The sequence below is a fragment of the Zootoca vivipara genome, chromosome 16 (genome assembly GCF_963506605.1).
Source record: "Zootoca vivipara chromosome 16, rZooViv1.1, whole genome shotgun sequence".
NCBI lineage: Eukaryota > Metazoa > Chordata > Lepidosauria > Squamata > Lacertidae > Zootoca > Zootoca vivipara.
In genome coordinates, this window is record NC_083291.1 from 36,869,078 (window position 1) to 36,892,049 (window position 22,972).

The 22,972-nt window shown below is 48.9% G+C and overlaps 1 protein-coding gene across 2 annotated transcripts in view; it reads left to right on the plus strand.

Moving 5' to 3' along the window:
• The first annotated feature begins 933 nt into the window (after positions 1-933).
• The window catches only part of GRIPAP1 (GRIP1 associated protein 1), a 58,043-nt gene continuing 36,004 nt past the window's right edge, over positions 934-22,972 (plus strand). Inside the window, exons 1-16 of one of the 2 annotated variants that reach the window (XM_060269059.1) lie at positions 934-1,152; positions 4,977-5,043; positions 6,160-6,221; positions 6,399-6,425; positions 7,339-7,446; positions 9,056-9,209; positions 9,890-10,113; positions 11,017-11,064; positions 11,207-11,238; positions 11,576-11,623; positions 13,013-13,112; positions 14,511-14,588; positions 18,795-18,887; positions 20,119-20,253; positions 21,165-21,260; positions 22,703-22,915. In XM_060269059.1, coding sequence (XP_060125042.1) covers positions 1,111-1,152; positions 4,977-5,043; positions 6,160-6,221; positions 6,399-6,425; positions 7,339-7,446; positions 9,056-9,209; positions 9,890-10,113; positions 11,017-11,064; positions 11,207-11,238; positions 11,576-11,623; positions 13,013-13,112; positions 14,511-14,588; positions 18,795-18,887; positions 20,119-20,253; positions 21,165-21,260; positions 22,703-22,915 — 1,527 coding nt within the window. In that variant the 5' untranslated portion in view covers positions 934-1,110. The remainder of the gene's footprint in view (positions 1,153-4,976; positions 5,044-6,159; positions 6,222-6,398; positions 6,426-7,338; positions 7,447-9,055; positions 9,210-9,889; positions 10,114-11,016; positions 11,065-11,206; positions 11,239-11,575; positions 11,624-13,012; positions 13,113-14,510; positions 14,589-18,794; positions 18,888-20,118; positions 20,254-21,164; positions 21,261-22,702; positions 22,916-22,972) is intronic. The other variant, XM_035140852.2, reaches the window with a different exon arrangement.

The window sequence follows — 22,972 nt, forward strand, 5'->3', positions numbered from 1 at the left end:
CTATAGTACGGATGTAAAATGGAAAGGAACAATGGCCCCACTTTCCCCTATCATTTTTCTCAGGCTTGGGTGACTCTAACCCCTCTCGCTCTCTGGTAACTACGGACGTACTCTGTACATGTTCTACAATGTCCCAACCGATGAGCACTGCAGTGGGAATTTAACAGTGCACTACTTCACTTGATGTTGGGAAAGATGGAGGGCACTAGGAGAAGGGGACGACAGAGGACGAGATGGTTGGACAGTGTTCTCGAAGCTACGAACATGAGTTTGACCAAACTGCGGGAGGCAGTGGAAGACAGGAGTGCCTGGCGTGCTATGGTCCATGGGGTCACGAAGAGTCGGACACGACTAAACGACTAAACAACAACAACAACTTCAGCTTCCACTACCTCAGCAGATTCAGGCCTAGTTGCCATGTTGGTTTCCTTGACAACCTGCCTAGCTGGGCCCTGCTCCACAGTCTGGATACAATACGCCTGTTATTCGATGCCCTTTTTTCCCCCACAGCCCCAGCAGGGGGGCTGTGGAAAGCGCCGAAATCTATACAATACCGCGGGCCTCTGTGGGCTCCGCTGCGGCCTCTTCCACCTCCGCCCCGTCCTCCCTCCGTCGACCTGCCCCGTGAGAGCAAGCAGGGAAAGAAACGCGCAGCGTCCTCCGGAGCCGGTGTGCTTCGCGTGCCTCCGCACTTTCTGTTTCCCCCGTTCCATCCCATAATAGGGACTGGCGGGGCAGGGAAGAGGAGAAGCGCGAAGAGTTAAGATGCCTCCCGACCTCTTGGTCATCTTCGCTCGTCGCGCTTCTCCTCCTCGCTTCCTGTCTTCGGCACGTCTACCTTTCCTCACTTCCGGCCTCCAGGCGCCTTTCCCTCTTCCCCCCTCCTTCGCTTATGCCGCTCTGCTTCCGGTGGGAGTGGGGAGGGAGGAGAGAGACTGAAACCCCCCATTCAGATCGCTCCTCTTCCCGGCTTCCTCTCTATGATCTCCTCTTAAAGCCATCCCGGGCCGGGCGGGGGCGGGGCTTCTCCCCCTCCTCCCCCGCCTTCCCTCCTCATCTCTTGGGTCGAACCAAGCAGGATCCGAACCGGGGGCCGGAGGGGGAGGGAAGATGGCGCAGGCCTTGTCTGAAGAGGAGTTTGAGCGCATGCAGGTGCGTATGGCCTGGCGGCCTGGCTGGCTAGCGTGCGGTGGGGGGGGGGAGTGGGGCGGGACGTTGGGAGGAACAGCACCCCAGTGGGTGTCATGAGCGGTGGGTGGGTGCCGTTGAAAGTATTCAGGGCTGGTGGAGGTCCAGTTGCCATTATGATTTTTTGGGGGGACAGAGTAGAGATGCAGAGAGCGGTGATGCCTGAAGATTTGAGGTTGGGGTCGGGCTGGGGGGGGGCAGAACTGAGTGGGAGCTGTTATTATTTGTTTATTAAATTTGTATAGCGCCTTTCACTTCAAGATCACCCATAAAGAGAACCTAAGTACATAATGATAAAACCCCAATAACAAACCAACAACGCCCCCCCCCAATACATATTTAAAAGGCTGTAGATTGTTTAATCAGTTGTGTGATATGTGTGTGTGTGTGTGTGTGCATTTGCTGCATTTTTTCTTTCTGGTTCATGGTTAAAAACACATTAGGTCAGGGCTGAGGAGCCTGTGGCCCTCTAGATGAGCCTTTCCCAAGCTTAGGTCCCCAGGTGTTGTTCGACTACAACTCTCATCATCCCTAGCCAGCAGGAAGAGTGGTCAGGGATGATGGGAGTTGTGGCCCAACAACATCTGGGAACTGTCCTCACCCTGCCCACCAGGTTGAGAATGGCTGCTCTAGATGTTTCTGGGTTGCAGCTCCCATCCCACCTGACCACTGAGTGTTCCAGCTTCCAGCTGGGGCTGGAATTCAGCAAGATCTGGAGGGCCACAGGTTCCCCACTTGTTGCTTAAGTGCATTCCTAAAAATTTAACGTGCGTAAGCCAGCCCTTGGCCTGTGGGAATTATCAAACACAGAACTTTTGAATTGGTAGCCTCTGCTGATGTTTGCTTTAAACCTTTCAGTCTGTTTTCTGTTGCCTCCCCCCAGATTATTATTGGCAAATTCTCATATAAACTGAAAATAAATTTATTTATTTGAATTTATGTTCTACCCTTCATCAATAGAGCTCAGGATGGTTCACAGTTTTTTTAAAAAAACAAAAAACATGTCTGTTGAATTGTCCCCTTCTCTGAACTAAGCTGAGTACCAACACTGATGTCGTTAAAAACCCTTGTTAAAATCCCACTTATTTTCTCTGGCCTTCACTGGCCATTACTACCAGCATTGTGCATTCTTTTTTACGATCTTGTCATTTCAGATGAAAGGCGGTATCTAAATATTTTAAAGAAATAAAGTAGAATAAACATGCTTCCCCCAACCCACCCTACCATGCTCTAACTCTACTTTTGCCTCCCCACTTCTTGCAGGACTTGCTGGCCTTCTGTATACTAAGAGACAGAGAACAAAGAATGGAGTTCCTTTGCCCTTTAAATCATGTGTGGGGAATCTTTTGGTCCTCCAGATGGTGCTGAATTACAACTCCATCTGTCATGAATGCTTTGATGGTGTTTCCTGCTCGGCAGGGGGTTGGACTGGATGGCCCTTGTGGTCTCTTCCAACTCTATGATTCTATGATTCCATCAACCCCAGCAAGCATGGCCAATGGCCAGGGATAATGGAAGTTGTAGTCCAGCAACACCTGGAAGGTCAAAGCTTCTTCACATCTGTTTTAAATAGTTGTAGAAGAGGGGATTCTAGCAGATGTAGCTTTTCTCTCCTGCCACCATTTCCTCTTCTATTTAACTATTCATGGAGCCTTGTTCTCATTTGCTATTTGGTCCTCCTAGCATACACAAGGGGACACGGGTGGTGCTGTGGGTTAAACCACAGAGCCTAGGGCTTGCCAATCAGAAGGTCGGCGGTTTGAAACCCCGTGACAGCGTGAGCTGTCCCGTTGCTTGGTCCCTGCTCCTGCCAACCTGGCAGTTCGAAAGCATGAAGTGCAAGTAGATAAATAGGTACCGCTCTGGCGAGAAGGTAAACGGCATTTCCGTGCACTGCTCTGGTTCGCCAGAAGCGGCTTAATCATGCTGGCCACATGACCCAGAAGCTGTACTCCGGCTCCCTTGGCCAATAACGTGAGATGAGCGCTGCAACCCCAGAGTCAGTCACGACGAGACCTAATGGTCAGGGGTCCCTTTACCTTTACCTAGCATACACAAATGTATGCCAAGGCATCTTTGCTGATTTCCATCATCTTGCACCTTGCTGTGCCCCAGAATCTTTAGGGGCTCGGTTCATAAGCAGTGTCACGTCCTCCTTTGCTTTCTTCTCTTGCTGCTGCTTTCCTCAGTTGTTTCCCCTCTGGCCGCCTTGGAACCCAAGAAGACCAGGCCAAAGGCCTATCTAGTCCAGCACCCTGTTTTCAGAGTGGCCAAGCAGATGTCAGACCTCAGAACTCCCCCTTGTGATTCCTAGCAACTGGTGTTCAGAGATGTAATACTTGCAACCTTGGAGGTAGAACATAGTCAGTAGCCCTTCCTGGTTCACTGCTGAGAGCTTCAGCCACGCTGCTTTACTTTTGAAGCATGAAAAATGGTGAATGAAGTTCCCATTCTCCAGTTGCTTTTATAAAAGAAGAGATCAAACAATAAAACTGTTAGCTCATTTGGAAACCTAAGCAGGGTCTGGCATGGTTTCAAATTGGATGAGATTCCTGCATCACAGGGCGTTGGACTAGATCAGTGTTTCCCAACCTTGTGCCTCCAGATGTTTTTGGACTACAACTCCCATCATCCCTAGCTAGCAAGACCAGTGGTCAGGAATGATGGGAATTGTAGTCCGAAAACATCTGGAGGCACAAGGTTGGGAAACACTGGACTAGATGATCCTTGGGGTCCTTTCCAACTCTACAGTTCTATGATGATATATCCCATTCCTTGACCTCTTATTCCCACTCCCCAACCACCTTTGGTCCCATAACCAGATCACAGGTTGCTTTTCCAGAGTGCATAAGGACCCATTGGTCCTTGATTAATCACATGCACAGTGGAGAATTTTACCTGTGAAGGGGCATGTTAATTTCACTGTAAGGGTGCTGCCTGTTTCTGCAAGTAGGTTTTTGATGTATACGAGGGAACCTGTAGCCCTACAGATGACCGTGTACTCCAACTCCCATCAGCCCCAGCCACCAGAGCCAGTGGTCGGGGATGATGGGAATTGTAGTCCAACAGCAAGGTTCCCCGTTCCTGATGAATATAACACAGTAAGAAAGTTGGTCTACTTCATTTTGTTTTAGGACCTTGAGGGGGTCAGTTCAGTGTCAGGAGAAACCAGTTAGCAATGAAAGGAGCCGTGGAGGGGGTTTGTCATGTGATAAACACAAGGACTCTCTGCCCTGTTCCAAACTTGGTTATGTTGACTTTCTGATACCTGCAGCAACTCTTTCCAGCACTCAAAACAATGTATGCTTTTTGCTTTGCTGCTGAAACACAACTATCCCCTATGGGGAAGAAGGCAGCTAATACAATGATTTCTTTCATGGATCAAAAACATATGTAAGTTGTGGGGTGGGCTATTAACAGAGTTAAGACTATAAAGCAGGAGTTGGGAAAACCTGTGACCATCCAGTGTGACTGGGCTACAACTCCCATTAGCCCTGACCATTGGCACTGCTGGCTGGGCTTGATGGGTGTTGTTTGAGTACAACCTCTGGACTTCCCCAGAAAGTCCCCAGCTCTGAACTCCTGGGTGAAATATGGCTGACTGCGTGGTGTTTGGCACCTCATCCACAATCCCAGAGTCACTTATTGTATTGTATCCCAAGGAACTCATGTTCCCGACTTGAGCAGTGGGAAAAGCCCTGGCCTCTTGGCCACAAACCTGGCCAGAGTTCTGCATTGACTGGCCCTGCCCTGCCAGCTTCTTCATACTTTCCTGTTTCTCTTGCTAGGCTCAGCTACTGGAACTTCGGACTCAGAATTACCAGCTTTCTGATGAACTCCGCAAAAACACTGCTGGTAAGAAGCGGACCTTTCCCAGCCAGCCAGCCCCCTTGAATCTGCCAGTATCTCTGGCTACTGGGTACAGCATGCTATTCACAGGCTTCTGTGTTCTGCAACTGAGATTAAAGTATCACAATCACCTTGACTCCTATTTATTTATGTTAATAGTTGCACACATGTAACATGTGCTCTGTTCTGTGTCTCACAACGGAACGGGTGTAGAGTCTGGAATTTTAAAGAAAATAATGGTTGCAGGAGGAAAACCTTAAGTAGGAGTGTCATTTTCTGTACACAGCAGGCTACCTGTGTGCTGTGGTTTTGTTGGAGTGCAAAAAGCAACAAGGGAGGGTGGTTGGGATCTGGTGTTGACCACAGAATTCAGCTTTCACTAAAAACCACCAGTATTCCATATGATTGCAAAGGCATGCTTGGCAGGTGTATAGGCAATGCCTGATGAAATTGCAGAAGTGAAGCAAATTACCAAATCACCTTTCCTGCAGTTAGTGGGTTTGGTGTTGGTGCCCTAACCAGCCTCTTACCTTCCTATAAGTAGCAGAAGCAGAATAAATTATGCTGAAGTTCCAGGGGCTTGCCAGTCCCCCTGCATCCTTGGACAAGGGATGAAGAGGTTGCCAAACAGACACCTTCCCTCTCCAGCTTGAGGCTCTCTAGCCTTGCCATCAGATAGGAAGTGGGGTTCCACCTCAGCCGATCGCTACTGGCATCCTCTTTCGTCCTTTGTCCTTCTTTTGGCTGTTTCTCCCTTCCTTAAGATGACTGGCTGACTGTTCTCTGTGCACTGTTGGAAGGCCTAATGTCTATCTATGCCTTCTTACCTCTTGTGAAACTTACCCCTGACACTCCCGTTTCCATGCTCCCTGAGCCTGTGGTCTCTTTGTCATTTCCAATGACCAGGAAGACTTCTCATTGCAGCAGAAACGTACACACACTCTGCTTCTGAAATGCGGCACAAAACTTGCTCTTTTATATGCATGTATTTAAAATGTTGAGATTCGTGTTCTGTGTCAGATACCAGAGTTCATGTCATGTTCTACAAGTACAGAATCTACAGCGGACCTCTCTCTAAAGTACTTCTTCAGTTCTGATCCCTTGTTCCTTTGATATTTTTAGAATTACATGGTCTTCGGCAACGGGTGACCTATTTGGATAAGGAATTTACCAAAGCTCAGAAGGTAAAGTTCTTCATTGCACACCTCCCCTTTTTGGGATGGAGTCACAAAGCCCAAGGCACTGGGCACAAGTGGGTACACCCTGCCATGGAAATAATTGACTCTGACCCTGGGGTGTAATGATAACTGTTTTCCCACCTTCCTATTGATGTATTATTAACCAATTTCTCTCTTTCCCAGGCTCTGAATAAGAGCAAGAAGGCTCAGGTAAGGCTTCTTGCACGTGTTGCTTGCTGTGGGTGCTCCCAATTATCCTGCCAAGGTCAACTCCATCTCTCCCACCAACATCTGTCATCATCTTATCATCCATCTTATCAATGGTTTGGGGAGCACCTCCAGCTTGTGAGCCTATTTGAGCCCATCAGGTTCCCCCCCCCCGACTTGCCACACTAGCAGGCGTCTGGGTAGGGTGACCGACCCTTTCCACCTGTTGAACTTGGCCTAGAGGTGAGGTGGCTGGAGATCCAGTTAATGTGCCCCTGCTCTGCAAGGCCTCCTTTTCCCTGATGAAGGTCCGCCTTCCCCTACGTTGGGAGTATCAATAACCTAAGCTAGCAGCCCTACTCTCCAGGGGAAAAAAAACTGATTTCCCTACCCAGCCCATCTCCACCCCAGATCTTGAAAAAGTTCTAGCATTCTGGGAAGATGGGCCATTTGAAGATTCGGGATATAGTGACACAGCTACTTTTTGTGTCATTATATCTGGCTCTAAGTGTCAAGTAGGGAAAAGATCTGGAAACTGGCAGTGGACCACTTGAGGTAGGAAGAATGCCTTCCAAACATCTGTAGAATGTAGAAGGGGGGGGGAGTCGGTTTTTCCTCACCCCTTCCCTTCCTTTCAGTTACACCCTTTTCCAATCAAGTACCTCTGCTGCCCATCCTATAGGTTGTGGCACTCTGCCTATGAGTAAGTACCACTTCCCTAGGGCTGAGTGGCCCTGTATGTTACTGGGAGAAAGGCAGGAAGCTAACAGGAAGATAGTAAGTAGGGTGGTTGGGAAACAAGCAAACAAATCTGCTTGTGGATTAGGTGCTGGCCCCTAGTGGAGGGACGATGAGCACCGCAGGGCTTACGTCTGTCTTTGAGGTATCATTGAATTCTCTCTTTCCCCCCTGACAGGAGGTGGATGCCTTGCTTAGTGAAAATGAAATGCTTCAGGGAAAACTGCACAGCCAGGAGGATGACTTCAGGCTGCAAAATAGCACTCTCATGCAGGAGCTCTCCAAGGTACTTGACTGCTGAAGTTCCTTCTGCAGTAGCTCTAGGGGCCTAACAGAGGGCACTGTGAGGCATAGCATGGCACTGAGAGTCGCTGATGAGCCACCCAGAATTCTGGCACAGACGGTCACAGGAGCACAAGAACCACACTCTTGTCAGAACACAGTAGGCTAACTGTGTGCTGTATATGATACTGTCAGGATGTTTATTCGGCTTTACGCCCATCATAAAACACAACACAGCAAAATAAATCAAATAAAACAGCGGACTCGTACAAGCCACAAATAATATAACACAATTCACAGCTCACAAGGACAATTATTAACAATTCAAAAAGAAAAGTTTAAGATTATGATTAAAAAATTAGGCGCTACGCTAAAATCAATATCTGATGTCGTTATAGAAAATTCTTATAACTATAAATAATCTGCTAACATTCCATTCCGTCTCTTGTACAAGAGGACGGCTGTTAGGAATTTAGCAACCTGTAGAGTAATATAAGGATCCACATCTTTAAGAACCCAGGCAAGCTGTAGGTCAACTGGTTTGTCAGCCATAGGCTGGATTATGGAATTTAGTATACTAGCACGAGCCGAACTGTACATAGGACAGATAAACATAACATGATGTAGAGATTCAGATGTTTTAATTTCACAAGCACACATTGTATGATACTGTATTTTTAGTCTTGCATCCACAGTTGTGGCTGCAAGGAGATATTTCCTCCTCCAAGATCTTGTGTCCCCCTACACCCTTTTTCATGGGGACCACAGCTTAACAAAATAGGGTACCAGACAGAGAGCATGGTAGCTGTGCCAAAGGGACCAGCTGTCAAGAGCTGTCTACCTGATTGCTTGGCTTTTTGGGGGTTTGTGAAATAATATATTTTATTCCTGTGCCCCAGCTGGGCAGTCAGACTGGTAGGTGGCACCAGTACAGGGTTTCACCTCCCCTCCTCCCTCCCCATAGTGTGTTGCTTGAGTCATAGAGACCGAGTTACTGAATGCTTTCCTGCGTGGGAGGCACCTTGTTAGCCGCAGCATTACTGTCATTTGGATAGTGTGGGTTAATTAAGGTGGGCAGGAGTTTTTGATACGATCGTGGGTTTACCTGTAAAGTAATTACAGGCATTACCTGCATTCTTCCAAATAACAGTCAGAGGAGCAAAAGAGCTAGAAGAGGGCTGGCTCCTACGACTGTTCTTTGGAACTGTGCAGGTAGCCGGTGCTTACTCTGGGAATGAAGTTCCTGGTGTAGCAGCGTGCCTGTTTCTGCCCAGAGCATACCTGCCAAGTTGCTGTCCGAGAAATAAGGGACCGGGCGGAAGTAGCAGACCGGAAGAAGCGCTGCCCCCATTTTGGAACTGGGCAGAGCAGCATCAAAAGTCGGTTCTGAGCATGCTCCACCCAGTTCCAAAATGGCCGCCGCGCCAGAATAAACCGGGGAAAAACAAAAAAATCCGTTTTTTCAGCTAAGAACAGCTGGAAAAACGGGGATTTCCCGGAGAATACGGGAGACTTGGCAGCTATGGCCCAGAAGGATCAGTTGTGCATGCCTCCCCACTTTCCTGAAGACTGTGCTGTTGCCTGCAGTTAACCCTCTGGTCTCTCTAATCCAGCTGTGTGCCCAGATCGAGCAGTTGGAGAAGGAGAACAAGAGTCTCCGGGAAGGGGGGCCGACAGCCCCCGAAGGGGCCCCCCCGGCCAGCCCTGCGGATGGGGAGCTGCTGAGGCTCCAGGCAGAGAATGCTGCACTGCAGAAGAACATGGCAGGTACCGCTCTGCATTGGACTGGGCTTGCTCAGGATAAATGCAACGAAGCCCAGGAAATGGGGTTGGTTGGATGCAACGGAGTGACCCAATATTGTTGGGTTGTTAACTCCCATCAGCCTCAGCCAACATGGCCAGTGAGTGGTGAGGGATGATGGGAGCTGGAGTCCAGCAACATCCAAAGGGCCATAGCTTCTCCATCCCTGACCAGGTATCTGTTGTATAACCCATGTGCATGCTGAACTGTCATCCCAGCCCAGTATTTGTCTAGAGAGAGTTCCTTGCCTGCAGCAGAACACGCAAACTTGTGGTCCTCCAGATATTGTTGGACTATAACTCCAACAATCATAGGCCGTGCTTTCTGGGACTGCTTGGAGCTGGAGCCCAGCAATGGTTGGAGGGCCATAGGTTCCCTTGCTTCCTGCTGCTGGGAGGTTGGAGCCTCCAGAGTTTAGATCCTGTCTCAGATCTGAAGTTGGGTGATCTTGAGTCTTGCCGGCCTTTCTCAGGCCCACGACTTCAAGCAGAGTAGCGATGGCAAAGCGCTTGGCACCATGTTCAAAAGGCTGGTTTCCAATAATAATTTCGCAGGGCAAAGGGGCACTGGTTGAGATGGGGATGGGGCTTTGGAGGCAATCTGGGTTGAATCGGGGGGACCCACGGCGGCGGCTCTTGTTCCTCAGCTTTGCAGGAGCGCTATGAGAAAGAAGTGGCCCGGCAAGGAGAAGACCGAGGCGGTGGGGAGGGCGATGCCTCCGTGGAGTCTCCCCCTGCCGACCAGGTGGATTCGGAACCGCAGGCGGCTGACAGCACTACCTCCCAGCAGCTGCTGTCCGAGGTGGAACTGAAGTGGCAGACGGAGCGGGAGGAGAAACGACTCCTGAAGGAGCAGCTGCAGAGCCTCGAGGTGCGTGGCCCCATTGGGTGCCTCCTCTTGCCAGCCTTTAGTTTCTAGCCAGGAGCGGCAGCTTGAGCTGGTCAAAAGCAGCCTGCAAGGAGAGCTGTTTGTTTTGCACGCCCTTCTGGAATTCAGATGCTCAGCACATTAAACACAGTTCTGGTCTCCCCTCAAAAAACCCTTGCTGGAGAGCGTGTGGGAGCCCAGCAAGACATGGCAGGGAGCTTGGGTTTCTGGGCCGAGGGCTGCTGTTCAAGCCTTGTCCTGACCAAGGGAAAAGATTAAGCATTCTCCAGTTTTCTGTCATCTACTCCCTGGCTAAGCATCCCTGTGCCAAACTGGGCTCCATGGGAACAGGCCCTGATCTGGGTGCTACAAGTCATTCAGTGTTTCTTCCCGGCTGTTGTGCACTTCCTCCTGTGCCCTGTTCTCACAGGGGCCAACCAGAGGTCTATGGGAAGTGGGACCTTTCTCTCTGCTTGTGATTCCCAGCAGCGGGTGTTCAGAGACCTACTGCTGCCAACAGTGGAGGCAGAACATAGCCATCGTGGCTACAAGCCACTGATAGCCCTCTCTTCTATTAATTTGTCTATATTGGGGGCTGAGTCAGCCCTAGTTTCTTGGTGGTGGAGAAGAAGAGCCCAAATCTTACCCCTCTCTTGCTGCTGCATTAAGCCAGCTGTTCCCTTATGGACCAGACTTATGCCAACCAGGTGCACTCCGACGTTGTGGATTACAGCTCCCCTTAGCCCCAGCCAGCACAGCTTGATTGTGAAGGCTGTCGCAGACCTATCTGGCAGGGGTGCTGGAAGGGTTTTCTGTGTGTGTGTGTGTGAGAGAGAGAGAGGGGGGGGGGGAAGGAGAAGTACTCTGAACCCTTGAGAAATGTGTGCTTTTGTTTGCCTCCTGTAGGCATGCAAGACGACAGAGATGTCTCGGTTGCAGCAAGAACTTGGCAAGGTAAGGAGGAGATGCAAACGCCTCTGTGTGCTCTCCACTTCTTGGGGGCAGGGAAAGTGGCATGGGTGGGTGGCATGGATGTTTTTGAGGGGCGATCATGGTTGCCATTGGGAACTCACAACCCATTCTCTCTCCTGTGCAGCTGGCTGAGAAGCTCAAGAAGAAACAGGAGAGGTAAGTTTCTTTCTTATTAGCAGTCAGGACTTTCTGCCACATCCAACTAATAAGCGTGCTTCCTGTCATTGGGCATTGACACACAGGAGTGTGACATACAGGCAGGGCTGAGTTTGTTCTGCATCTTTGTAGAATCTGGAATCTGACATTCTGCAACTGGTTTGATTTGGGTTTATATATATCTGTATATCTTTATTATATATTCTCATATAACACTTCACAGCATAAAATACTCTGGAGGAGTTCTTGTTGTGTTTAGGACAGAGTGTCCTTTTTGGGGACCTACCCTAATGCATGTGTTTAAGATTTCCCTCTGTCTTACCTCCCCCCTTTTTAGCTTTCTGCGGCTTCAGACTGAAAAGGAAGCTCTCTACAATGACAGCAGGTATGGAGCGAGCTTCCTAGAGCCGGGTTTCCCAAACTTAGGTCTCTGGCTGTTTTTGGACCTCTCCTCCCATTATCCCTAGCTAGTGGCTCCCAAGTTTGAGAAACCCTGTCCTTTGTGCTGACAATCACACACACACACACACACACACAGAGAGAGAGAGAGATTGGAAACCCAGCCATATGGGCAGGGAATAAAGAAGAAATTGTTGTTGTTGTTGGTTCACAGTTTGGACAAGGCCAAAGCCCCCTGGGTGTTGGGGTGGAGCAAAGACTCCTGGAGGGGCAAAGTGAGAAGTAGGCAATGGTGGAAGTCACTGCTGGTGGCTACAGCCTTGACCAGCAGAAGACCACAAAAGGCTGGTGGCATTACTTGTAGCCTGGCAGGCTGGGACCAGGAAGGTGAGCTTGCGAGGGTCAGTCAGTGACTGGAATGAGCTGCGTCGCATGCCTGGTTGGGCTGGCGCAAACACACGGGCACGCACCCAGGAAGCCCAGGAATGTTCCTGCAATGCACTGTGCCAGGAAATGTTGTGTTCTTCCCAGCCTCCACCTGTATTTTATTTTAAACCTTGACTTTCCACTCTGAGAAGAGTGCTTAGGGCAGCTTAATGACATGTTGCAAGCAATGGATTCAAACTTCAAGAAAGAAGATTCCACCTAAACATTAGGAAGAACTTCCTGACAGTAAGAGCTGTTCGGCAGTGGAATTTGCTACCAAGGAGTGTGGTGGAGTCTCCTTCTTTGGAGGTCTTTAAGCAGAGGCTTGACAGCCATATGTCAAGAATGCTTTGATGGTGTTTCCTGCTTGGCAGGGGGTTTGACTGGATGGCCCTCTAGACTCTATGATTCTATGATTCAATGCAAAGAGCACAGGACACTCTAGGGATGTAGCATGATATCGAACCGCAACCGGGCAACATGCTGTAGTCAGAGAGGTTAAGGCTGCAACGCTAACCTCACTGAATTTTAGAGTAAGCCCCAATGAATTCAGTGGGACAACTACTGAATAGACATGGTTAGGATTGTGCAGGAACAGAACTGGGCAGAAAGCAAGCTGAAGGCTCACCTGAACAAGGAAGGTTTTCAAAGTGAGTTGGGGTGTGTGTGTGAGGCAAGGGGTTTGTGCAGTCTGGGTGCTGCCGCGGAGAACTCCTGTTCTCTTGTAGCTGAAGGTGGCTTGAGGAATTTGTGGTAGGCTAACTAGCGCCTGCTGGTTGCTGGCATAAGAGGGTCTTGGATCCTGGTCCAGCAAAGGAAGGAATAACTTCTTGTGTCCCCATGAAAATGAGATTGAAAGGGCTGTGAGAATTACCAGTAAGAGGGAAAATGGGTGCATTTTGGTGAATTCGCTTCCCTCTGTTAGTAAGCCCTCTTGCCCGCCTTTCAGGACCAAAATTGAGGAGATCCAACAGCGGAAGGAGGATGAACTCAAATCCCTGCAGGTTCGCAACCAGAAGCTGCAGCAGGAGCTCCAGACAGCAAACCAGGTAAGAGTTCCCCTCTTCTTCCTTTGGAAGGGGTGAGCTCCAGTTTTAGCTCTGCTCTGGGCATGAGTTCATTGGTTGCCCCTCATAGTTCAGAAATAGAGTTCAGGGCCTTTATTTCTTCAGCTGGAAAACCTGTTGATAGAAGTGTTTGAAAGGTCTGGGTTCAAAGCTCAGCCTAGTTCCTCATCTCTGTATCTGTTTCTCTCCACCCACCCACCCCATCCTCAGTTCCGAATCTACATTTGGCATAATTGTGGCCTAGCATGGATAAAGGTGGATCTTTATTGCTATGCTGAACTGCCACAGCTTCCCCCAGGAATCCTAGAAATTGTGGTTCTATGAGGGAGCTGAGGATCTCCTCCAGAATATTCCTAGCATCTCACTAAATTACAGTTCACAGAATTCCTTGGTTTGGGGAGAGCTATGACTGACGTAGGGGACGCAGGTGGCGCTATTGCAGGCATGACAAACCTGCGGCCCTCCAGATGTTTTGGACTGCAATTCCCATCTTCCCCAACCACTGGTCCTGCTAGCTAGGGATCATGGGAGTTGTAGGCCAAAACATCTGGAGGGCCGCAGGTTTGACATGCCTGCGCTATGGTCTAAACCACTGAGCCTAGGGCTTGCCGATCAGAAGGGGGCGGTTCGAATCCCTGTGACGGGGTGAGCTCCCGTTGCTTGGTCCCAGCTCCTGCCCACCTAGCAGTTCGAAAGCACATCAAAGTGCAAGTAGATAAATAGGGACCGCTCCGGCGGGAAGGTCAATGGCGTTTCCATGCGCTGCTCTGGTTTGCCAGAAGCGGCTTAGTCATGCTGGCCACATGACCCGGAAAAACTGTGTGGACAAACGTCAGCTCCCTCGGCCAGTAAAACAAGATGGGCGCCGCAATCCCAGAGTCGTTCGCAACTGGACTTAACTGTCATGGGTCCTTTACCGTTTTTTTAATGACTGATAAATAAACCCAGATAGAACAGCCTTAAAAGCAACAACATTAAAATGGGAAAGGCTACAATATATCATCTCTATCTCTTGTTTGTTTTGATGTGAGTAGGGTTGCCAGACTCAATAGTGGCCAGGACTTCTGTGCCTTTAATTGCCCTGCTCTCTTTTGAGTCTGGAAACCTTAAAGAGAAACCAGCAGGCCCTTTGCTTGGAAATTAAACAAAGGGTCTGCTGGTTTCTCTTTAAGGCTTCCAGACTCAAAAGAGAGCAGGGCAATTAAAGGCACAGAAGTCCTGTCCACTATTGAGTCTGGCAACCCTAGCTGTGAGCCAGATTCCTACTGACCTTATCTAAATAGTCCTTATTAGTGAACCACCTGTATATTGGTGACTGGTATGTTGGTGAAATCTTCCCCTGAATCTCAGTGTCTCATCAGGTTGTTCCTCCCTTCACAGGGCTTCTCAGATTTAAAGGACCAACTGCAGAGCCGCCGGAAAGAGCATGAGGTGGCCCTGCAGGCTCTACAGGACCAAGTGAGTTCCCTCTGCCCCACACCCTCTTTTTTGAGAAACTCTGGTCTGTATCAAACTTTATTGGCAAGGCATACATCCCTTTTATTGTGGGTTTATGCAGAGTAAATAATCTCTCCATTTCAACATGTATCTTTGTCTTACGGTAAGAAATTATTTTCTTTTTTTGCTGGGATGGGTAGGGCAGGATATCTTTGAGAGGCAATCTGCTATTTGGACTACCTGACTGATTGTGAATTGTGTTGGCGAGAGGATTTCCTCTCTAAATGATTGTGGTTTACTTTTAGTTACTGTTTTCTGAACTGTAATGCCCACAGGTGATTTCTTGTGCTAAATGTTGAATTTCACTTCCTCCTTCCCCCATCTTGAGCTCCTTCAAATGATGTTTTACATCTATTTTAAAAATCCCATTGCTTGTTCATTTTCATGGTGCATTCTACATTTCTCATGTTCTAAAATCGGAGCAGGAAATGTAGAAATGTGTAAAAGCTACAGAGCAGGACAAGTTCTGGAGCAAAGAACTATATTATGAGTTTATAACATTGAGAATATATGTAATCTAGTGCCCCCATGAACATTACAAATTGTGTGCTAGAAAGGTACAACTCAGATTCTGTACCAGGAAAACTGGATTTTGTAGCTTGCATAGAGTGTGCCAATTTGTATAGTAAGGTAAAGGTAAAGGGACCCCTGACCATTAGGTCCAGTCGTGACCGACTCTGGGGTTGCGGCGCTCATCTTGCGTTATTGGCCGAGGGAGCCAGCGTATAGCTTCCAGGTCATGTGGCCAGCATGACAAAGCCGCTTCTGGAGAACCAGAGCAGCACACGGAAACGCCACCTACCTTCCCATCTGAGCGGTTCCTATTTATCTACTTGCATTTTGACGTGCTTTCGAACTGCTAGGTTGGCAGGAGCTGGGACCAAGCAACGGGAGCTCACCCCGTCACAGGGATTCGAACCGCCGACCTTCTGATCAGCAAGCCCTAGACTCAGTGGTATAGCCCACAGCGCCACCTGGGTCCCATAATTTGTATAGTGGCCCACCTCAAATCTGGTGTTAGCGTTTGGTTTCAGTCAATGATGGGGACGCTTTCCTGGTGTGTGGACTCAGTGTATGTCCCACCGTGCAAGTTGCTTGCACTGGGCTTATCACACACTAACCACTGGAAAGCCATATCCAGTTTTTGAGATTTCACCAGTCATTGCCCATATACTTTAATGCCAAGTTTTACAATCTAAAGTCCCAGGTTTTTATTTTTAAGGAAAGCTGTGATTCTCAGGATCCTGAATTCTATACCAGTTTCAAAGTCCGTGTGGCACGAACACAGGATTGTGGAGCATGTAGCTTTGGATGTGGCCTGAAAAACTCCTGGGGCCTAGTTTGATCGGCCTCTAGGCTTCCCAGACTTGAATTGGAGGCTCATATGAGAGAGAGAGAGAGAGAGAGAGACCAAAGATAAGCTTTGCTTTGGGTAGGCTTTTCTTCTTCATAAGTGAGTTGAAATTGATTGTTGTTGTAAGGGGGAGGGATTACAGAGACCCCCCCCATCAGAAGCAGCCCGTCTCCAAGCAGTCATGAGAGCGAGGAGTCTGAAGGGGTGAGTCAGGAGACGGAGAGGGAGTGCCAGGGCTCTGGCAACATCAAAGAGCCCCTGCTCCATAGGCAGGAAGAGAGGGAGGCGGAAAGAGTGGACAGGAATAGGTCAGACAGAAGACCCGTACCTCCGACGCCAGAACTGAGAAAGAGAAGGAAAGGGAGGCGCTTCTCAGTTCCTAGGCTTTTATGCTGGTCGAAAACGCGGAAGAATTTAGTGCAGGAATCTGACTCGAGTGGGTAGACATGAAATGAGCAATCCGTTACACTGTAAATAATGTGCACCAATAAAAACGTCTGAAAGACAAGCATGTGGACGGTCGTTACTCAAGAGTAGTCACAACAAACCCTGACAGTTGTGTTAGAGAGGAGAAGGACCTGAAGGATTTCCACTACTGGTTAGAGTGGCATAGTAAATCCTGGAAGTTTTCTCCCTTCTCTAACGAAGTCTCACTAATCTTGAGCCATCTGGATTGTTTTATGCAATCTGGATCAGCTTAGAAGATAATTTGCCTATTAAAACTGTACAGGGTGTCTCTTCTACGGAGCACTATTGGTAGGGGATCCGGGCCAGGGGGTGTTTTTGTCAGGAATCAACTGGAGGGTTTGTTTTCTAACCCCAGGTTATTGGGAGGTGTGGGGTTGGGGGTTGAGTCAGGATGTGTAACAGAGCAGGCGGAAGCTCAGCCTTATTTATCAGGGAAAGGCAACTAGCCAGACTCCTGAAGGTAAAGGTACCCCTGACCGTTAGGTCCAGTCTTGGACGACTCTGGGGTTGCAGCGCTCATCTTGCTCTATAGGCCGAGGGAGCCGGTGTGTCTGCAGACAGTTTTTCCAGGTCATGTGGCCAGCATGACTAAGCCGCTTCTGGCGAGCCAGAGCAGCACACGGAAACGCCGTTTACCTTCCCACCGGAGCGGTACCTATTTATCTACTTTCACTTTGACGTGCTTTCGAACTGCTAGGTGGGCAGGAGCTGGGACCGAACAATGGGAGCTCACCCCATCATGGGGATTCGAACTGCCGACCTTCTGATTGACAAGCCCTAGGCTCTGTGGTTTAACCTACAGCGCCACCCTCGTCCCCAGCCAGACTCCTAGCCATGGCCTACTCAGGCCAATCCAGAAGGGTTCCTGCCTGCTTGGCAGTTACCGTAGCCCAGGCATCCCCAAACTTTGCCCCCCCCAGATGTTTTGGACTACAATTCCCATCTTCCCCAACAACTGGTCCTGTTAGCTAGGGATCATGGGAGTTGTAGGCCAAAACATCTGGAGGGCCGCAGTTTGGGGATGCCTGCCATACCCATTCCTACTGCCCTGAAGAGGACTCTGGGGTGTGGGCTGCACAATGTCTTCGGGACCTCTGTAGCAAGGATGAGGGACCCATGATAGCCGGACTCTAGACACCTATCATCCTGTAAAATTGGCCTTGCTGCCTGGGATCACAGGTTCCTTATCCCTACTGCATAGTTTAGCCTATGGGCTCAGTTGGAGCACAGAGTTCATGGTTCAGTCTCCAGGCCCTTGCCTTCTCACTCCACCTGAGTTTAAGAGTGCTCGAGGCACTGTGGGTGAACATAGGAAAGTACCAGTTACAGGTAGGTAGCCGTGTTGGTCTGAGTCGAAACAAAATAAAAAAATTCCTTCAGTAGCACTTTAAAGACCAACTAAGTTTTTATTTCGGTATGGGCTTTCGTGTGCATGCACACAAAAGCTTTTTTATTTTGTTTCGACTCAGACCATCACGGCTACCTACCTGTAACTAGAACTAGGTATCGGATGAAGTGTGCATGCACACGAAAGCTCATACCAAAATAAAAACTTAGTTGGTCTTTAAGGTGCTACTGAAGGAATTTTTTTATTTTGATAGGAACGTACCTTATACCAAGTCACACCTTTGGTCCACCTCACTCAATCTTGTCTGCCGTGATTGGCAGTGGCTCTCCAGGGTTTCAGATGGAATTTTCCAGCCCTGACTTGAGAGGTCGGGGATTAAAGCTGGAACCTTTGCAGGCAAAGCAGATGCCCTGGCCTGAGCCATAATGTAGAGGCCCTGTCTCGCACCTGCCATCTCCCCTGCATAACCTCCTTCTCGACCATTCTCCTATCTTACCATTCAGTGATATTTTCTCCTTCATGTTTTCGCTTTCACGTTTCTTTTCTTAGGCCTCTTCTCTTCCTAAGAGGTTCCCCCCCCTTCATTTGCATTTATCAACACTCCTCCCTTTTCTAAATATGTCTTGTGCTTATTTTGAGTCTTTAATAATAGTGCCTTGTCTCAAGAACTATGTGTATGAAACATGTTTTGTTTTGTTGGTCTCTTTGAAATTTGCAGTTCATGTTGATTTCCCCTTGTTTGGTTTTAAAGCAAAGGAAACCTGCTTTTTCTATTAAAAGCAACAACAACCCCCTATTGCAATACTGCTGCCTCCTTGTTCTGCTTTGTATTTTTAATCCCTTTTCTCCCTTTTCTCCTGCTTTGGTCTTTCTTTCTTTCTTTCTTTCTTTCTTTCTTTCTTTCTTTCTTTCTTTCTTTCTTTCTTTCTTTCTTTCTTTCTCCCTGTCTCCCTCTGGTCCCTATCCTTTGCTCATCCTGTACTTCGTTGGGCATCAGGTTGCTTCCCAAAGTGCGGAGAGCCAGGAACAGGTTGAGACCATTCTGTCTGAGAACGATGCTCTGAGAACCAATCTGGCAGCGTTAGAACAGGTACCAGGCCCTCTGTGGATGCAAGCGCTCAAGAGGGTGGTATAGGGTGGCAGCGGAAGCTGGGGTGGGAAAGACCAAGGCTGTATCTACTGGTGATTTTTAACAGGTGTGTGTGTATGTGTGTGTGTGTTGTGGACTCATAGCTGTCCATGGAGGCGCAGGTCAATTCTGTGTCCAGGGCAGCTGTCTATCAGCTCCATCTGGTACGCAGGCTGAGACCCTACCTGCCTGCAGACTGTCTCGCCAGAGTGGTGCATGCTCTAGTTATCTCCCACTTGGACTACTGCAATGCGCTCTATGTGGGGCTACCTTTGAAGGTGACTGGGAAACTACAACTAATCCAGAATGCGGCAGCTAGACTGGTGACTGGGAGCGGCCGCCGAGACCACATAACACCGGTCTTGAAAGACCTACATTGGCTCCCAGTACGTTTCCGAGCACAATTCAAAGTGTTGGTGCTGACCTTTAAAGCCCTAAATGGCCTTGGTCCAGTATACCTAAAGGAGCGTCTCCACCTCCATCATTCTGCCCGGACACTGAGGTCCAGCGCCGAGGGCCTTCTGGTGGTTCCCTCATTGCGAGAAGCCAAGTTGCAGGGAACTAGGCAGAGGGCCTTCTCGGTGGTGGCGCCTGTCCTGTGGAATGCCCTCCCAACAGATGTCAAAAAGGAAAACAACTACCAGACTTTTAGAAGACATCTGAAGGCAGCCCTGTTCAGGGAGGCTTTTAATGTTTAATAGATTATCGTGTTGTATTTTTCTGTTGGAAGCCGCCCAGAGTGGCTGGGGAGACCCGGCCAGATGGGCGGGGTATAAATAATAAATTATTATTATTATTATTATTATTATTATTGTGTGCTTGCATGTGCACGCACCATATTTTCAGCTCAAGAGCTCCGAGGCCCCATCTGTACTATACAGTTAAAGCAGCATCATGCCGCTTTAAACAGTCACCGCTTCCCAAAGAATCCTGGGAATTGTAGTTTGTTAAGGGTGCTGAATGTTGTTAGGAGACCCCTGTTCCCCTCACAGAGCTACAATTCCCAGATTGGTTTAACAGCCGGTCCCTCTTGGCAAGGAACTCTGGGGAACCTGTGGCCCTCCAGATCCCCGAGGGCCAAGTGTGGCTTGGGTGGGTGTACAGTCTACAAGGCATCCTGTGGTATCCTCAAAATGACCCGAGCCTCCCCTCTCCCCTCTCCCCTGCCCCTGCTCTCTCTCTCACCATGTAGATACAGACTTCCAAGACCCAAGAGATGAATCTGATGCGAGATCAGGTGGCGGCACTGGGGGCCGAACTGCAGCAGCGGCAGAGCGAGAAGGAGGTGCTGGCGGCCCAGCGGGAAGACCTCAACACTCAGCTGCAGGTAGGCCCAAAGTGCTGTTGATCCTAGAGCCCCCCCCCAGGGGAGTCTGCTGCATCATACAGGGGTCAGCTGGCCCACTTTGCATATTCAGGAGGGAAGGGAGGAAGCACTTCTCAGCACACTGCGTTTCCTTCTTCCCACCACCCTTGGGGCACAGTATGCAAAATGGCCAGTTTCAGAACATTTGCCGTTCAGATTGCAGCGACAGCAAGAAGGTAAAAAGAAGGATTGGGTCCTGCTTCGCTGCCCAAAAGTTTGTCTTCATGACTTATTAATTTTCTCCTCTACTTTCATTTTATCTCTTTATAGTACCCCTTCTTGCTTCTAGTCCCCCCCCCCACGTCTTTTCCTTCCTTTCAACTATTCCTTTGGGTGCTTAGTCAATTTTCTCTCCCCCTCCCCTTCACCACCCTTCCTTCTGTTCCAAATGAAACATTTCACCGACGTTTCAGTGCCGGACTTCATCTCTAACTTTGTTTTTAAGTGGTGGGTGCAAAACGGTGGTTCAAGTATATTGAGGGACCACTTAACAAAAATTACTTGGTTAAGTTGGATTTGCCCATGTTGGAAAAAAGGGTTGCACCCTTTTTTCCACTCTTAACTTGGATGGTGAGCACAAAAGGGTATTTAAAGTTCTTACCATGTACAATGAAGTGCTTGTGGCGGGGGGGGGGGGGCAGATGAGTGTTCAAAGTGCATCATGTAGCTGATCTCAGTAATCCGTCTAACAGCCCTGTAAGGTGGGCCAAAATGTGTTATGGGAAATCTCTTCTCGATGATGTTCTCTTGGATGTTTGTAGTCCCTCTGTCAGAGGCCTAAGAGGGTCTGTGAAAGAATTGGGGCGCTGAGCAAAGAACTTGGGGGATGGGGAAGGGCCTTTTTCTACAGCCATCTTAATTTTCTCCCTTAGGAGTCTCTCCGGGCCAACACTCGACTCCTGGAGCAGCTGCAAGAAATAGGACAGGAGAAGGAGAGATTGTTACAAGACCTTGATGAAACCAGGAAGGTGAGTAGCTTGGGGGCAGGAAGGAGGGAGGAGCTGGCAGTGGATTTAATACTGGTTGGCACACGGTTTACCTGAAGAAACTCACCACTTCACTTTGGACTCTGGCCACATTCAGATGTAGCTTCAAACCATGGTGTAGAACACAGAGCCTGAGGCTTGTGTGTGGCTTCTTCCTCTCCCTTTTGCACCAGGGTTTCTGAACTGACACCCACCCCAATCATCAGCAAAACCTGGCTTGTTGTTATGTCTGAATATGGTATGCTATGGCTCCCTCAAACCATATTTTGCCCTGAATTCTGGTTTTCAAAAGGCAAGTAAGAGATCAGTTCCAGAAATCCCCAGGTGTGTGATGGGAGGAGTGAGTCTGTGGGTCTGAGACTCAGCTCTGCTCATGCATGGAACACCGAACAATAGTTTGGCTCTCTCTCTTGATACGGCCAGCCTGTTACCTGCCATAAACAAGGCACAGATTGGATTCCATCCGATCCCAAGCATTTTGGAAACCCACAGCTAATGGGACTGGAGGAAAGTGAAAGAGGAGGGAGAAGGGGTATTAGGGCAAGGAATGGTAGCTTTGAGAACTTGCGGTGAACTGTAGTGTTTCCTGCTGACTCATGGAAGCCTACTGAGTTCTGCCTGGTTTCAAGGCTTTCTTGAAAATCTGCCACACTTACTTACAAACTTCTCTCTGTGGTCATGAGAGTCAGAAACTCATATTTTGTCAAAATAAAAAAATCCTTCAGTAGCACCTTAAAGACCAGCTAAGTTTTTATTTTGGTATGAGCTTTTGTGTGCATGCACACTTCTTCAGATACACTTGAAACAGAAGTGTCAGACCCTTATATATATATACAGAGGGTGGTGGGGGTGGGTGGGAATGGGTGATGGGAGTGGTAAACCTGTAGATGGCTGTTAACGACTGCTGATGACTGCAATTAGTCCTGGGGGGGAAAGCAAGGGCTGAGGCGCTAAAGAAAGCTTGATCATGCATAATGAGATAAGAATCTGGTGTCTTTATTCATCCCAGGTGGCTCCATGGTTTTAAGCTTGGTAATGAGTTCCAATTCAGCAACTTCTCTTTCCAGACTGTTCCTGAAATTTCTCTGTAATAAAACAGCTGCTTTGAGATCTTGTATAGAATGTCCTGGGAGATTGAAGTGTTCTCCTACTGGTTTCTCTGTCTTATGGTTCCTGATGTCAGATTTATGTCCATTTATCCTTTGGCGTAGGGTTTGGCCTGTTTGTCCAATATAGAGAGCTGAAGGGCACTGTTGGCATTTGATGGCATACACAATGTTAGAAGATGAGTCTCATGTTTTGTGTTGTTGTTTTAAAAAAGAGGAGTTTTTGAGGGGGATTTTGTGCCGGGTTCCCCAATGTCAGGATTGCTCCATTCTTGTTTGAGGAAAGGGTAACTGCTCTGACTTGTGCCTGCTTTCTAGACGGCAGAGAAGCGCAAGGCCATGCTAGACGAGATGGCTATTGAGACCCTGCAGGAGAAGGGGCGCCACAAGGAAGAGCTTGGCAACCTCCGCCTGCAGCAGGAGAAAGAGGTGCTCGCTGTGCGGGCGCGCTACGAGCGGGAGCTGCGGGAGCTGCATGAGCACAAGAAACGGCAGGAGGATGAGCTGCGTGGCCAGCTGAAGGAGGAGAAGGTACTGGTCAAGGAGCTTGAGTGCCTGGGCCTGGTCTTCCCATCAAGATGTGCATGT